The following is a 17,452-nucleotide window of genomic DNA, read 5'->3' on the forward strand; positions in this document are numbered from 1 at the left end:
ACAATAGAATAGTCCACAGACTACTTTGACACCAGGCACAAACTATTCCCAAATCTGTACCTACCCCTCTGACAAATTAAGGTCTTGGCTTTTTCTTTTTCTTCTTTTCAGCACATTGAGCATAAGCAGAGATGGTAAAGAAGTGTTAAAACTAAAAAAGTTAAAGGTTTAGCAAAATTGTTCTGGAAACAAGGAGAGGCATAGTACTGGGAGTTCCGGGGAATACTTTCCCTGATGCTACTGCCCTTGAACTCTTCAGATTTATGACTTCTACATATGCAGAGGGAAAGTTGTATGGGGACCAGAACAGATCTAAAGTGAGACATAGATGCATTCCAGATAAGTTATAGCAACGGATTCCATATTCCTTTTTGAGAATGAAATGAAATGAAACAAAATGAAAGACAAACAATAACAACAACTGGGGTAAGAAAGAGGAATCTTAGTCTGGGGGAGGCAGTCTGTGGCAATAGTAACTTTAAACCTGAATAAAGTTGCCTTCTGGTTTAGAGAAGTCCAAAGGAGAAACCTAGAGAAGGATTATTGGAAAGCAGGCAACAGCTAGGTAGCTCTTAGGAAGGGCACATCATTTTACACCTTGGGCAATGGTGTTAGAAACATAGAAGGTAAGAAGAAATACTAGTCCACTCCAGGCCCTACTAGCATCATTCTGCAGCTTTCATGAATTTGAAGATTATCTACATACAAAGGCATTCAGTTCCATTAAATAACCATTCCTTAAGTGGCAGTGATGTGCAAGGCACTATGCTAGGGGCGTGGGATATAAAAACAAATATTAAAAGAAAAATGGATCTTACCCTCAAGGACCTTATTTTAGAGTTGCCTTGACCTTGAAAACCACACAAAATCCCATAGATTAGATGCAGTAGGAAATAGGAATTAGGTTCTTGGGGGGTGGCTAGGTGGCATAGTGAATACAGCACTGGCCCTGGAATCAGGAGGACCTGAGTTCAAATCCGGCCTCAGACAACTTAACACAAAAACTAGCCATGTGACCTTGGGCAAGTCACTTAATCCCAATTGCCCTACCTTCCCCCCTCCAAAAAAAAGCCAAAAATAAATAAAATAAAAGCCCATCTTAAAAAAAAGGAATTAGATTCTTGGACAGGGGAGTGCTGCAATGAAAGATAAGATAGATAGATAGATAGATAGATAGATAGATAGATAGATAGATAGATAGATAGATAGATAGAACAACTGCTTCCAGTCTACAGAGTGTCCCAAAAGTGTTTAGTTTTAAGCTTAAAACTGAACAATTTAAGCTATTAGAATTTAAAAGTGAATTAGGACTACTACAGAGAGTACTAAAAGCCTTGTGCTTCAAGGTTTGTATTTGTTTAATCTAACATGTATGTTAACTGCAAGGTTATTTTGAACATACGAATACAAATGAGAATATGTGTATATTTTTTTCAATGAAAAGCACAACTGAACTCCCAAGGACCAAAGCATAAATAAAAATAACAGAATTCACCATTTGTTGTAAATATAGCAATATTTTGCCCACAATTTTTTTGTGTGTGTTTGATATGTTAACTTCTCTTATATACCAAGTTTTCCCAAGGGCATTTCCTACTTTAATGGTCACATTCTGTTTTACAGGAGGGGTTCAAAATGGGACTAACTCTTGAAGGCACGGTATTTTGTCTCGATCCATTAGATAGTAGGTGCTGATGCCAAGAACAAGAGATCCTGACTCTTGTATGACATTTCTTTTCATCATTGTTATTATAATGTGTAATACAAGTATTATCCATGTGCCAAAAAAAATTTTTAGACATGTTAACTTCTGTGAGATATGCTTCAGTGAGACTTCAACACAGATTCAGTGTTGACCTGTAAAATTGTAAAAAGCCACATCTGCATGTGGGCTCTACATTGTTACACTCTTATGTTCCTTTCTGTTTCTGTTGGAGATAAATTTATATTACTAAAGAAGAGAGAGTCTCCTAATTCTTCTCCTATTTCTGGGTTATAAGTCAGTACCTTTGGAAGCTACATTACCTTTTCTCGGTCCTTTAGAATATTATTGAATTCTACTCAACTATATCTTAATAATTTTTTCCCTAGTAGTTTGAAAGAAAGTGTCTAACTGAAAACTCAGGACTAATCTAGGCACTTGAAAAATCTGACTCTGACAAATGATACATATGCTAGCCAGTTCAGTGGGAGGCAGCAAAATGACTATTTGGTGGTATGAGAGCCCAAAAAAAGTGGTTTGGATTTTCAGTTAGCTTTGATGGCATCATGTAGTTATAACCAATTATTTTACCTGTTAAACCTATGAAATTTTCCTAAATCATGAGCCTTGTATATCATTATATCTATTAGTTGCTTCTCATATCACTGGAGAATTTTATACTTTGAAAATAATGACCTCAGGTCACTAACTTTCAGACTGGTGAAATGATTAGTGAATAGAAGTTAAAAGGATAATAAAATTGAATGTACTTAGAATATGTAGTAGCAAACATAGATGCCAGGTAACTCAAATTATTATAATTCAATTGTTTTACTATGTTTCTTTTTCATCTTAAAAGTAAGATTTGAATCAACATGTAAGAAAATATAGAAAATCACTTGCAAACACCATCTTATTTCTAATGAGCAATTATATAACAAAGCATATATACCTTTCTAATTTGATAATGCAGAGAAATATATTTGAACATAGATTCTGCATATATTTAGAACACATTGTACCAGAATTTACTTTACAAAACATTTTTCTCCACCAAAGTAGTCTGTCTCTTACTGGAATATTTTCCTTTGACATTACATTTGATGCCTAACAGAGTGCCTTGCACATCTTAGGCATTTTTATAGGTATTTGTTGAATTGAATGGAATCTCAGATGCTTAATTTGAGATGCCACAATTAATATTGGTATTTTAGCATCTATGACAACCATTATGTATGAGGAAGTAATCATTGTTAGTGATATAATGTGACCAGATTTCACTTTAACCTGATTTGCCTAAATTAAAGTCATTATATATAGTCATATAAATTGTTTCTCCTATGGTCAGAGTATAACTGACTTGACTACTTATATTCCATTAATCATTAACATGAGCAATAAATATTTTATTTAATTACACTCATGATTCAGTTATGACCTTGTTCATTGAAAATATTTTTATTATACAGCCTTACACAAGCTTAAAATGTATAGTAACTATAATAATGTAATACCCTAAAAGTAAATCTTACTAGGTTTCCCCTAATATCACTTTACTCAAAAAGTAACTTAAAGATTTGATGATTTAGAAATAGATGGGGGATGGGGGTGGTAGTGGAAGTTTTCCCCCTAAAAAAAATTTTCTTTTTGGGTTCATGAACTTTTGCTTTTGTTCTGTATCCTAGATTAAATTAAACCTGGGATGTTCATGCCGCATCACATTTCTTTGAGTTTTTTTAATGTTTGAAGGTGTATATGAGTCTTCCTCTTTTCTGTTTTATGTCCATGTGTATCACTAATTCCAGAGTAGTATATGTTTCATAAAAAGAAGTCTTTATAATTTTGTTTGTCATATAGTATTTTGGAATTTGTATAATGAGGATGTTTAGTAGCCATATCTCAATGGCTTTTTTAACAGATAGAATTTGTATTTTTATTGTACTTTAAAAAGCTTTATGTAATAGGCATATATTTAGTGACCATTTACTATCAATGGTAACACAATACAGTACTAAGATGATATTTGCACACTTAAAGAACTTTTTCTTTACTGATTTTTTAACAGGAATCAGTTATGAAAATGGCATGATTAATAATACATAACTGGTCATTCAGTTCAAAAATGCTTAATTTAGCAGTGCATTTTTAATGAAAGATTTGGTTGAAAACTGTATATCTTTGTAATCTCAATGGTATGTTTGATTTTGCTGCAAATAAATGTTTTTAAGTAAATTCCGTTGTAAAATTCATTCATTGAATGGTCTACAGGGAATACAGACATATCAAAACTAATTATTATATTTTCCTTGATTATTTATCTTGTTGTGAAATATACCAAAAGATAAAAATGAATAATATTTATTTAATAATCTGTCCAATTTTCACAAAGCTCATTTAATTCTTGCAGTATAGATGGATTTCAGTCATTCAAATTGCTAAAATATCTTTTAGTTGTAAAAATGGTAAAAAAAAAATAAATCAGAAAACAAGGAGACAACTTTTGGAGCCCCGTGTGTATGCATGTGTGTCTCTATATGCATGTATATGTATTTTCTTGAAACTAGACTATACTAAGAGCTGAACCCCAGACCATACTCTGTGAAATTTCTTTTTACTTCTTGAATTTGATAATTAGAAAACTAATGAGATGTGCTTATTTTCATGAGCAGTTCTAGAGAACTCTGTCTCTTTCTCTCTCCTTCCCTGTATTACCCCCCCCATCCGCCATGTGTGTGTTTGTGTGTGTGTGTATGTGTGTTCCATCTATTTGATTGAAATACCCTCATTAAATTGTCATGCCTAATGGTGGCCTTAATTAAAGTAAGTGGAGTCAATATTAACTTTTTTTGCTTTAAGACCAGTTTGACTTACTAGCTGAGTGATTCTGAAAGAGTCACTTAACAAGAGTTTAAGTTCTAATGAAATAACAATATTTGACAGTAGCTTGCCACAAGGAAAGATGTGACCAAAAATTTGAAGTTGAACCTTTTAAGAAACTGCTCTGGATCTAAGAGTTATGAAGGAGTAACCATCTTCAAAAGATAAAATATGTCTGCACTATAAGAGGTAAAGCCAGCTTTTCTTGAAGAAAATTTATTAAAAGTAAGAAAATAGTGAGTTGATTTGAGCCATGTTCCCAGTACATGTTACAGCTTTTTTGTAGTTTGCGTCAAAGACTATCTTCTTATTGATCACAGGTGTGTGGTTATAAGTTTGATTTGTCATATTTTGTTAAATAATAAATAGCTATAATAAAATACATTTGAAGTTGACTTATTTTATACATTTAAAGAAATATATCTGATTTTCAAGATCTAATTAGCAGGAGTTATAACTTAATCATTTTTATCTCTTTCATAGTACCTCAAATAGTGCCTTACATATTATAGGTCCTTAAAAAGTTATTTAAAATGAATTAGTAGGATACAGTCTAGTCAGGGAAATCAGGCAGGTACTGAAATAACAATAAATAGTACATGATTCATACTAGAAAAAATGACGCAAACAGCTATAGGAAAGATACTTGTTTCTTGCTTTACTTCAATGGTTGAAGACCTTGAAATAGAAAAAAACCCAGTTGTTTAACTGAGTTCTTATCTATATATCTATAATAACTTCCATTATGTTATTTTCTGAAACAGGTAAGGTACTTGATCCATTTTAACTGTTTCTTTCATGTTCCTTCCATGATGGTTTTAAATTTTTTAGACAAATTCAATAGAGAAATGCCAGGATTTTGTTTTCAGTTAGAATTTCTGAAGAAATATTTGTGTTTAATTCTCCAAACCCTGAATTATGTTACTGCTTTCTGATACTATTTAATAGAACCATGAAGAAATAACTGGCCACTAAAATTTCATATTTTTATGTTTCCATAGATGTTTCCAAATTCAATATTTGTTCATGGTCTTTGAACTTCTATTAAATTGCTAAAACAATCACTACCCCAAATCTAGCATTAACATCTCAAGGCTCTATCTGGACTACATCCTTCATAGGTAGATATCACCAATGTAGGGTTGCATTATATAACAGGGGAAACAGGCATCATGTGACACAGCATGCTTTTTAAAAATAAGCTTAAAGCATGGACATTCATATTCAGACCATTTGGCTTTTTCCTAAAATATGTCAAGCCATACATACCCCCAATTTTTGGCTCCATCTCCTCCCATCTTGGAACAGATCAAATTCTAGCTCACTGCTGTCTTCTCTCTCTACAGATAGAAATTCTTTCTTTTTTCATTTTTCAAAAATTTCTGTCTTGTTTTTATATCACCTTTATTACCAAATATATCTCTCTACATCTCCCCATAAACTCATCCCTTGTAACACAGAATAAGAGAGAGGGAAGGGGATGGGGAGAGAAATAGCTAAGTAAAAAAAAAATAACATGCCAACCAAATCTGATAGTATATTCAATGTTTCTACATTTATTACCCACTCACCCCCATCTACAAAGAAGGTGCTAAGGCAAGAAGATGCATTTTCTCCCTTGCAGCTTACACCATTCAGCTTCATTTCTTTAATTCTTTCCTTTTACAGTATTGTAATTAAGTATACATTTTTAATATTGTGAAGGAACTGCTCAATCTCTAGGTCATTGCATGAGCTAGAAACACATTTCAGCTCTAATAAAATCACACCTACACCTAATCTCTTTCTCTCTCTCTCTCTCTCTCTCTCTCTCTCTCTCTCTCTCTCTCTCTGTGTCTCTCTCTCTGTCTGTCTGTCTCTGTCTGTCTGTCTGTCTCTTTCTCTGTGTGTGTCTCTCTCTCCCCCCAAATCCAAAACATTTTTTCTCTAGAATTCCTATCATAGTATAATGATACAACCACCCCCATTGCAACCCCTATGTCTAATCTAGAAATAAACTCTTGGAAAAACTGCATTTTATCCCCAAAAAGGTTTAGCAATTTTTCTTATTTCTGTCCTAGTTTGTAAATGAATTTCATTGAATTACCTTATAAGGTTTATATAGATTTGTACGTATTGATTCCCTGGAGCCATGGTTATGAAAATCCATCAGGCTAACGAAAATCTGGCACAGCTAGGGGTACCTACTAATAGATGAAGTGATAAAAGGTTAAGTAAGGGGAGGTAAATAAGTTGCTACAGGACTCTGTGTTACTTTGTCTTAGCTTCACCTCCCACCCTGATCACCAAACCATTACTATGGAAGGGAGCCAAAAGCACTTACTTCCTATTTCTCAGTACCTACTTATACCACTAGTATAGGCACCACAGGCCCAAACTATATCCCCAGCATATACAGAGGTAATACACAGAAATGAACCCATGAATACATTCATCTCTCCCTTACACACTCTATGTTCAAGCCAAACTTGCCTCTCATGTTCATACATTGTATTTTGTCAACAATCCCTCATCTTCACAGTCTTTCCTCAAGTCTGGAATGCTCTTTATCCCCACCTCTACTTGGAATGCCTAACTTCCTTCAAGATTCAGCTCAAGTACCACTCCTGGAATCCCCTCCTTTTCTCCCCCTGCCCCAAATATTATTTTTTCCATCCAAAATTGTTTTGTATTGATTTGTATTATATTGTGTATATTTCCTATTTACTGACCTGTATACTTTCCCCCTAGTAGAATGTAAGCTCCTTGAGGGTAGGAAAGGTTTTCTTGTTTTTTTCCTTTTTCTTTTTTAAGTTTCCAGTGCTTGGGACAGTGTCTGGAACATCATAGGTATTTAATAATGCAAATTAGATTGAACTGAAGAGATAAGCAAGCAGAGATATTTATAAAGTTGGTCAACTTCTGTCTGTGTACACCAAGAGGACCACAGAATCTTCTCTTTCTGGTTACTACAATCTTAAGGTAGTCGCCTCGTTTTGGCCTTCTCACAATTTTGAGGTTATTTGGTTTCCGCGTCCTGAGTTCTTTTAATTTTGGAGGGAAAAGAGTGAACATCCTAGGGTTGTAAGTAATGATTTTAGCTTAGATTATTACCTATTCAGTGACTCTAACCAGTCATTGGAAACACCAACAGTTGTAGGTCCATTTTCTTTTAGAGCTAGCCTTATAAACCTACATAAATTCTAATTATTAAAATAAATGATTATTAAATAAATATTAAGCAATTATTCTCATCCTACACCTTCTATTCTACAGCTAATGTTATTACAGGAAGACATACAACCATACCGATTGCATATGCTAGAAATTCATGTTCTCTAACACGAACTGGCCCTTCTCTGCTCTTTGTTGTGTCTTCCCTGTATCTGTCTATCTGTGTTTCTCTTTCTCCTCGATTCCCTTTCCTACCCACTTCCATTCCACAAGTGTCTTTTTCTTCCTGCTTTACTGAGGAAATCTTCAGCATCATTCATAAACACCTCATTTCTTCTATGCTATACCTATAAGCTTTGCTATCTCTCTGCCAATCTTCCCTTCATTTCCTTTACTCTTAGAGGATAAGCTGGCCTTTTTTGTTAAAACAATCCCTCTACTTATTCCTTTTATCCTGCTCCCTCCTGTCTCCTCAGGGAGCTTTCCCATCAATCACTTCTCTCATATTTCTTCTTAAATTTTGTCAATTGGTTAGGTTGCTATGATTTTCAGGTGTCAGAGTTGAGCTGAAGAATAACTTTTTAAAAATATCAAACATTTATTTTTTCTACCTTCCAGGTTCTCACCCTCAGAAAAAGAAGAACAAAACCCTTGTAACAAATATGTAGAGTTAAGCTAAAAAAATCCCCATATCGGCCATGTCCAAAAATGTGTCATTTTGCATATTCAGTCCATCATCTCCATCTAGAGGTGGGTAGCATTTTTTTGCCATCAGTCATCTGGAATTATGGTTACTTCTTTCATACTGAACTCACTATTAATAGGTCACATCGAGCTGTTTGTCTAGGCAAGAGAAATGCAGAAAAACATATTACATCTGCCATGCCATCAACCCTAGCTCACAAAAGTTCTACATTCTAGGACATGTTGTAGCATACATGTTACTGGAACATACACCATCAGAGAGACTCAGCCAACTATCCTTAATAAGATGACTCAAGGAGGAATTTACTTTTTTACCCTTGTAAGTCACACAAATCAAGTAATCAATTCACAAAAGAGGAGTGACCCTGGAGGTATCAAGTATTGTGAGTAAGCATTAAGACTGAGAAGTAGCAGAAGAACAAAGGAGGAGATATTTCCACTATGCCATGTCAGACCATATATGTTATGTCATGTTCAGTTCTGGGTGCCACTTACACATAGACAAGCTGAGGTATATCTAGAATGCAAATAGGATGGTGAAAGGCCAAGTATTGGTTGAAGAAATTGGTAATGTTAAACCTTTAAAAGGGAAGACTTGGGAGGGAGACATGATCATTATCAAGTAAGTGAAGAACTTTCATGTGAAAGAAGGATTAGATATGTTCTATTTAGTCTCAGAGGATAGAACTTTCAGTAGTGAGTGGGAGTTAATAAATTCCTTTTCATCTTAGTAAGAATTTTTAAAGCACTTATCATGTGCCAGGCACTGTTTTAACTGCTGGGAATACTAATGCACACACACACACACACACACACACACTCCCTGCCTTCAAGGAGCTTACAATCAAATGGGGGGGAAAGACAATACACAAAACTAAACTGGAAAGGGGGAAGGAGGGAGAGTACCTGGCATGGGGAAATGATGGAGTAGTTGCCTGGGTACCCTCCTTAAATGAAGGTTCTGGGAGATCTCTGCTCTACTTTTCAATCAGAAGGGAATCACAGATAGAGGCTATTGATAAGGTGAGCTCACAGTCCTTCCACCACAGAAATCTGACTCCCCCAGAACACATTATTACTGACATTTCTCTCTAGTACTGGAGTAGCTTTTGCTATGCCCCTCTGAAAAGAGTAATAGGAATTGCTCCATAATTAACTAGTGAAACTATGTACTGTCCTCTATTTTTAAATGCCTTGATCCTTACCCTATTATAGCTCATGCTTTGTCAAACTCCAATCCTGAATTACCCCCCACCACTTACCTTCATCATTTCTACTTACTTGTTGCATATTGGTTCTGGAAGAAACCACAATCAATTGGTGACTTGGCCTACCTTATGTTTTGCTAACTGGTTCCTCACTGTTGTCTGGCAACTCAGTTAGTTTACTATAACTGATTCTCTGTCACACCCTTCACTTTAGCTATTTCAAGCCTCCTCTTCTCAAGCCCACTATCTAAACTGCTCCCTATTTCTCTCAGCCAAAAACTTTGTCTCCTAATTTACTGTTGAGAAGACATCTCTTGTAAGCTCCCTTTCTTCTCCATCTTTTATACATGAAACCCTGTGACATCATCTACTGTTTTCTTCTCATTAGCACTAGCCCCAAAGGATCTCAGAGATGAGGTGGCTCTTTGTGACCCCAGGACCAAGGACAGTGCCTTGGAAGTTGTACAAAGAAGTACAATTCAAAGATGTACATCAAAGCTTGATGTAAGGGAAAATTTCTTTAACAATTAGAACTGTCCCAAAGTTGAATAGATTGCCTCAGGAGGTAATGAATCCTTCTTCATTTTGGTCTTCAAACAGAAGCTGTATGACTATTTGTTGGGGATATTGTAAAAAAAAAGATTCTTGTTCAGGAACAAGTTGGGTTCTGAGGTCTTTTCTAACACTATAGTCTTTGATAGTTCTCTCTCCTTCCTTCCCTCAGGCCTCCACATTTCCAAGTCATATGATTATAACTCCAGACCATTTCTGACATCCACCCCCTTCTCTCCATTCACACAACTACCTCTTGAGTTCAGTCCTTCATCCCTTGCCTGAACTGTGGCAATAGTTACAATAAATCTTATCTCATCTTTCCCTTCTTCAATCCATCTTTCATATATTTGTGTAAAGAAGCCCATAAGGCACAGTGATGACTGTATTGTTCCTTTGCTTAAACACTTTATATGTCTAGTTATTTCCTCTACAGTAAAAGAGGGGAGAAATAACTAGACAATAGTGTCTGTGGAAAAAAAAATCTGGCAATTCCTTAACATGGGTTTCAAGGCCTTTGACAATCTGCCTCCTAGCTACTTTGCCAGACATTTCATATGATTCTCCATTACACAGTCTACATTCCAGTCAGGATAATACTTAACTGTTTCCCACTCTTGACATTTCTATTCCTAGCCTTCATTATCCCCCATACAGAAAAGGTTCCCCTTCCTCTACTCCACCTTTCAGAATTCTGATATTGTTTCAAAGATAAGCTCAGGCACTATCCTCCTGAAAATTTCTGATTTCTTGGTGCACTTTGTTCAATCACTCACTATCTTGAGTTACACTTATCTGTGCACCTACTACATCCATCCAATACAATGTAAGCTTTTTGAGTGCAAAAATTATTCTGGCTTTTTTTTCTTTTGTCCCAAGCATCTAACATAATGCACATCACTGATACTTAATAAATGTGTTGAATTTTACATTTCACATTGATCAGGTTCCCCCCACCTTTTGTACTTCATGGGCCTTTCAAGAGTATGAAATGGTTTTCACATAATTTTTTTTCATCCTTTCCTTTGAATGAGATAACATTAAAAGGAATTATTTAAAAGCTATTTCAGAAATATTCTGTGTTACTGAAAGAGGGATTCATTGAGTCTATTTCTGTGTTTCTCTAGGCTAATTGTTGTATTCTATGTCAAATAACCAAGTCCTTCTTCATCTTACCCCAATTGTAAGATAGATTCTTAGAAGTTCATAGGTATCTTCATTGTGCATAACACACCAGGAATAGTTCTTTTGGCATTTATCTGTAAACTTTTAAGTTCCACTAAATCCAGTTCTTCAATTTTGTAAGCAACTCCTTGTTCATATTTTAGGTGTGTTTGAAAGTACATTAATTCTTTTGAAATGTTTTAAGTAATGGTATAGTGGTTTAATGGGCATACGGTTAGAGCTTAGAGATGGCAGGAAACTGAGAGAACAAAACTTAGGCAATGTCTGTTTAACCATGGGCAATGCCTCTAAACTTTTTAATACAGAGTTTCTTCATCAATAAAATGAGGAGACTAACATTTATACTGTCTTCCTCCATGATCTATTTTGAATGTAGTATGTCCCCTGGGCTCATTCTCCTAATCCACACTTATAATGGAGGGCATTTAACTCATTCTTCCTAAAAGGTTCTATCTTCTGTTAACTTTGGTAGACTAGGATTTCTGATACTATTATCCAATCACCCCTCATCTGATGTGTTCCTCCCAATATTAATCAGCCAGTTGATATTTATTAGCCTTTATTAAAGGGAATTAACTAAGACAGAAGTTATACAACATTCCACCAAACTGAAAAGCATACTCTGTCCTGGGAAGAAAGAACTCAAGACTAAAATGGTTTTTACAAAATTCCCTCCCTCACTCACCCGACAATCCTAGGGCATAGTCTACTTCGTTCATGCATGTGTATGTATATGTGTGTACATATGTACACACAGTTCCTGGGGATAATGGGTTCAAACTTGAAGCACAAAAGTATTGAAACACATGTAGTGAAAATGGGATTAAGAGATACATAGAGACTGCAGAATATTTCAAGACTGCTGGCTATATGAATACTGTTCTCTCCTCCTGGAGTCTCCAGCAGGTTCGTTTCAGGATGAGGCATTTAAAATTATTCGCTTTCCTTTGATAAACTGGACTGGCTCCTTATAGGAATTGATGTCTAATAGAGCCAATTCACTACTGGGCTGGGTCCAGCAGATTATTCCTCAGGGTTGGCTTCTCACTAAATTCAGACTCACCAGTCTCTTTCACCATCTCTGATTCCTAAGAGTACCTTGGTTGACTTTTTCCAACAGTTTTAGACTCACAAAGTCATAATTTGGTAAATTCCATCTCCAGATACTTATTCACCAATGATTAGGAAAGAATAAACATGAGAGACAAAAGAAACAGAGGTACTGTGTGTTCATGGGTACAGCACAACTGGATTGGAGATCCATCCTGTTCCTGTCCCACTCAGTGGCTTACAGATATCCTTATTATTTGAAATCCATAAGGGAAGAGTATGAGAAATCAAGTATTTGAGCCTTTTGTGTGAACCTGACTTCTGGGTCCTCAGCCAATAAGAAGACTCTCCATACCATAGTAATAGCCCCTTAGTCATTCATAACTGGAAAATGGTTCCCTAAAATTCCAAGTGTTGGACTGAAACCAGAAAACATTGAACATGCTCTGCATCAGAGATGTCATACTCCCCACTGACAGCCTGTACAAAACTATCCAGATAACCAGATTAAAAAGTAATTTGGAAATGTTTAGCAAAATAAAAATTCAACATAGATAATGTTAATTTGTGGTTTTCTAAGTCAATGTGTAGCCTGGAGGGATTTATTTCTGTTTGAATTTGACATCACTTCTCTGTGTAATCCACCATATTCATGCATTCTCTAAGTATTGGGCTCTAATTGGCCAGTCCACATTCCTGAGGAAAGCGCTTTTTAAAATATAAGGATCTATAAAATATGAGCTATAACTATTATCATAATTCACAAGATAATTCTAGTTGTAAATGCTTCCCGTATACATTAAGGTTCACTACAAAAACACATTTTTCAGTTTTCCTTGCTATTTTGTCATTATTTAGTGTGCAACACCCTTCCTGTCAAAATGGTAAACTAAATCAACAATTGTACCTATGATCATTAAAAACCATCAGGATTTGTTGCTATGTCAAAGATTATGATTTAATTCTTTGAAAATGTATCCTATCAGATAGAGATTTTAGATGTCTTAAAATGTTGCTTGGGGTTCATAAAAGTACCATAATTTGTTTATGGTCACGCAGCTAAGTGCCAGATGTGAGATTAGCTAAGTTGCCAGATCGTCTTCTTCTCTGGAGGAGAAATTACATCAGGTTTGTTTGTAGAATTGACAGTCATATGAAATGACATCATCCTTGTGATTTCGTTGGTATAAAGAACTTCTGATGAAGAAGATCCCTCTACCAATACAGATCAGCACCTTCTGCACAAAGTCTGACAGTTTTGAGACACTGGGAAGTGATTTGCCCAACTCACAGTCATATTCAACAGAGGCAAGACCTGACCAGCTTAGTGACCATAGGACCAGCTTTATATCCACTGTGTCACAATGTATCTCTCATTGACATTATCCTAGTAACTATTTCCCAAGCATCAGTTATCTCAACATGCCAGGATGTTTTCAAAAGTATCTAATTTCTAGTGGAGAGCCACAGATTGAGAAAATCCAGTACAAAGTGTGAGGGAAGAAAGAAAGAAAGCAAATTGAAAGAGAAAACTGCAATGAAACAAGATCAGATGGTAGGATATTCATTTATTCATTTGACAATCTATTTTATCTAATTGTATCTAAATTGTGGGTAATACAAATTGTATCTAAACTGTGGGTAATACAAATACAGAGATGATGACTATATCTCCCTTGTACATTGCAATGCTTATATGGAATGCGTGGTCCTTCCTACCTCTCTGACTGACTACCTGAGATGTTTCCAAAAACAGTTCTGAGTAATTTTAATTACTGGGTCCAGCTGCTCATGGGGAATTTAAACAAATGATGCCCTTCTTTGAAACTTCAGGCCCCAGAGGAGTGCTAATATGTGTAGGAAGAGGAGAGAATAGGAAGAGAGGGCACACTGTTATATATCACCATGAGTTAACTTCAAAGGGAAGGAGAGAAACTCACTTGTAAAGTGCAAAGGGTGGTCAGTTCCTCTATCCCCTGGGAAGCCCGTTGTTTGTGAGGCCTAGGGAAGTGTTAACCACAATACTAAGATAAAAGAAAAGGCTTTAGGAATGGAGATAGGCTTGTCAGGAGGTAAATTTTGAGCTATTGATACATTTGGAGTGTTTTATTTTTTTTTTCTTTGTGGATTATAAAAGAGGGATAGTCCCCTACCCTAGAAGCTGAGGAAAACTGCTGGTAGGGGGTCACACAAGATAGGATCATGGACAGAATAAGTCATCTAACATGATTGGCTGGGGACTATAAAGAACTATAGGCAAAGGGGTGCAGGACTACGACATGGATCAATGACAGGAAGCATAAAACAATGACAATTGTTCAGCATATCTGGTGTCAAGAACTGAAGAAATAAGTGCTATGAGAACTTATAGGAAAGACCAAGATGGAAGAACAAACCAATTTTTCCTGTAGGGGATATAGGTACTTCTGGGGAAAGGGTTTCTTATTGGTGAAGATTATTTTCTCTGTGTTCTGACATGAGGTCTACAAGGTCACTTCAGTCTTTAAACAAACCTGCTCATGTGTTGAACATTATGTGCCTATATGCTTTTAAAAAAAAAAAACATTATTTTGAGCTCCAAAAATTTTCTCCCTCCCTACAGCTCTTCAACCATTGAGAAGGCAAGCAATATGATACCAATTATACATGTGAAATCAAGCAAAACATCTTTCTCTATTAGCCACGTTACAAAAAAAAAAAAGGCAAGAAAAAAATAAAGTGAAAAAATATGCTTCAATCTACATTCAGAGTCCATTACTTCTGTCTCTGGAGTCAGATAACATTTTTTTAAAATCATTGGAATTATTTTGGATCAGTCTTTATCAGAGTAGCTAAGTCTTTCTCAGTTGATCATTGTTACAATATGCTCTTACTTTCTACAAAGTTCTCCTGGTTCTGCTCATTTCACTTAGTATCAGTTCATATAAGTGTTCTCAAGTTTCTCTGAAACCATTGCCCTTGTTTCTTCTTATAAAACAATAGTATTCCATCACAGTCATATACCACAATTTTTTCAGCCATCTGTAATGGAAATGCAGATTTAAAGATCTTCCCTGCCCCTAGGCTAACGTGCACCTGGAGCCTGATGTGGGAGGCTTGTTTTTCAGTAGATACTTTTTGATTGGCCAGTGGGTCAATGGAGTTGTTACATTCTCTGAGCCAGGAGAAGGCTATATAAGCCCTGATGTGTAGCTTTGTTTTGGGACTCACTTTGAGAAGTGTTCTGTGATTTGATCTGAATTCTGGGAAGCCGTTGTTGAGAGTCCCCCGGCTTTGAAAAACCCAGAATGTGGAAACCCAGATGTTGGCTGGGTATGGATGTAATGGTTGGACAGTTTGGAAATCTGTCTACTTGATGTTTCTGTCTTGATAATTATGCCTGTATACTTTGAGGTTCAGGGTGCTGACCTTTTCTCCTGAACAAGGTAAACAATATATGTCTGACTGATTAAAGTAAGCTTGTTAACCCATTTTGAGTTGCTTTCCTTCAACAAAGCAGATCCAAGAACCTATGGTAGCTGCAAACCCTGAGGACGCGCTTGGGGTGCTTGCTGCTACACCATCCCCCAGTTGATGGACACCCTTTCAATTGCCAATTTTTTGTTACCACCAAAAGAATGACTATAAATATTCTTGCACATATATGTCCTTTTGTTTTTCTTTGATACATGGGATGCACACCTAGTGGTGGTGTTGTTAGGTCAAAGGATACACACAGTTTTAATAGCCATTTGGGTATAGTTTCTTTTTGTTTTTTAAAGCAATCGGGGTTAAGTAACTTGCTCAAGGTTACACGGCCAGGTGTTTCTGGGTGGGTGCTAAGTGTCTGAGCCCGGGATTCGATCTCCAGGTCTTCTCAACACTGGAGCCAGTGCTCTTACTTGCTGTGCTACCTGGCCGCCCCCATTTGGGTATAGTTTCAAATTGTTCTTATAATGGTTGAACCAGTTCACGACTGTATTAATAGTGCATTAATGTCCCTATTTTTCCACATCCTTTCCAATATGCCATCTTCCTTTTCTGTCATGTTAGCCAATAAAAGAAATGAGAAGTCCCTCAAAGTATGCTCCTCCCTCATGTCAAGATAGGTGCTGTGATGTAGGGTTGCAAGAAGATGCATAACAAACATATGATCCCTGCCTTCTAGAGAAGTAATAACCTCTTTTTAAAGCCCATTCTAATGGATCATGATCAAGGATCCAATGGTGTTGATCAATAAAAATCACAACTAATAATTTTCTTTGACTTTCAGGATGGAGTCCCATAGTTTGCTTTTCTTGTGACATTTTAAAACTAACTGTGAAACTGGATTCATAGATTTCTTGTACTTGTCTTTCTTTTCTTTTTAATTCTCTCTTTTCTTCCTGCTGGGTCTACCTTGCAAGTATATTTTGGGGTTTTTCCCAGTTAAATACTGTTCCTTTCACTGAATTTTTGGCCTTTCCACTATAGTTTACTCTGTTCCAAAGGTCAATTGTACCACTTGAAACCTATTGTCTGGATTATCTGGAATAAGTCCTGGTTCTGGTTTGTTCCTACAGAGAAATATATTTTCCTTCCTGGCTACATTTCTGAAGAAAATAATTTCAGAACTGAGTTGCTTCACATTTGTAAAAAAAAAATAAGTGCAATTCCTTGGTCTGAAGAAAAGTGTTATTTTCTTCCCAATGCAATTTTCTCTCAAATGTCTTAAAATTATTTTTTTTATTTGTCATCACAATGTGTTTAACTGTAATTATCATTAAGTAACTAGTATTAATAGTGCTAAAAGTAGCCTAATATTACCAAAGGAGAGTTTCTGCTAACTATATCTTTAGAGTAACAAACATTCTAATTTTATTACAACAAAGAAAAAAGTTCATTTTTTAAAATTACAACTAATAATATGTTTTTAAAATGTTATCTCATTCAATGTTTCAACTTCTCCATCTCTGATTCCTTGTATTTGCTTCAGTTAGTAGAAGCCAAATTTACACACACACACACACACACACACACACACACACACACACACACACAC

At 35.8% G+C, this 17,452-nt stretch overlaps 1 protein-coding gene across 11 annotated transcripts in view; it reads left to right on the top strand.

Moving 5' to 3' along the window:
* GULP1 (GULP PTB domain containing engulfment adaptor 1) overlaps window positions 1–17,452 on the top strand; it is a 418,555-nt gene that overhangs the window by 388,189 nt on the left and 12,914 nt on the right. For 2 of the 11 annotated variants that reach the window (XM_069064527.1, XM_069064531.1), the window contains one exon: window positions 1,624–3,934. The exons of the other annotated variants lie outside the window; for them this stretch is intronic. In XM_069064527.1, coding sequence (XP_068920628.1) covers window positions 1,624–1,695 — 72 coding nt within the window. In that variant the 3' untranslated portion in view covers window positions 1,696–3,934. Of the gene's footprint in view, window positions 1–1,623; window positions 3,935–17,452 lie in introns of those variants that run through there. 11 annotated transcript variants of the gene reach the window in all.

Source organism: Petaurus breviceps, unplaced genomic scaffold (genome assembly GCF_028583685.1).
Source record: "Petaurus breviceps papuanus isolate PSGF00001 unplaced genomic scaffold, PetGlider_PUasm1.0 90638, whole genome shotgun sequence".
Lineage (NCBI taxonomy): Eukaryota > Metazoa > Chordata > Mammalia > Diprotodontia > Petauridae > Petaurus > Petaurus breviceps.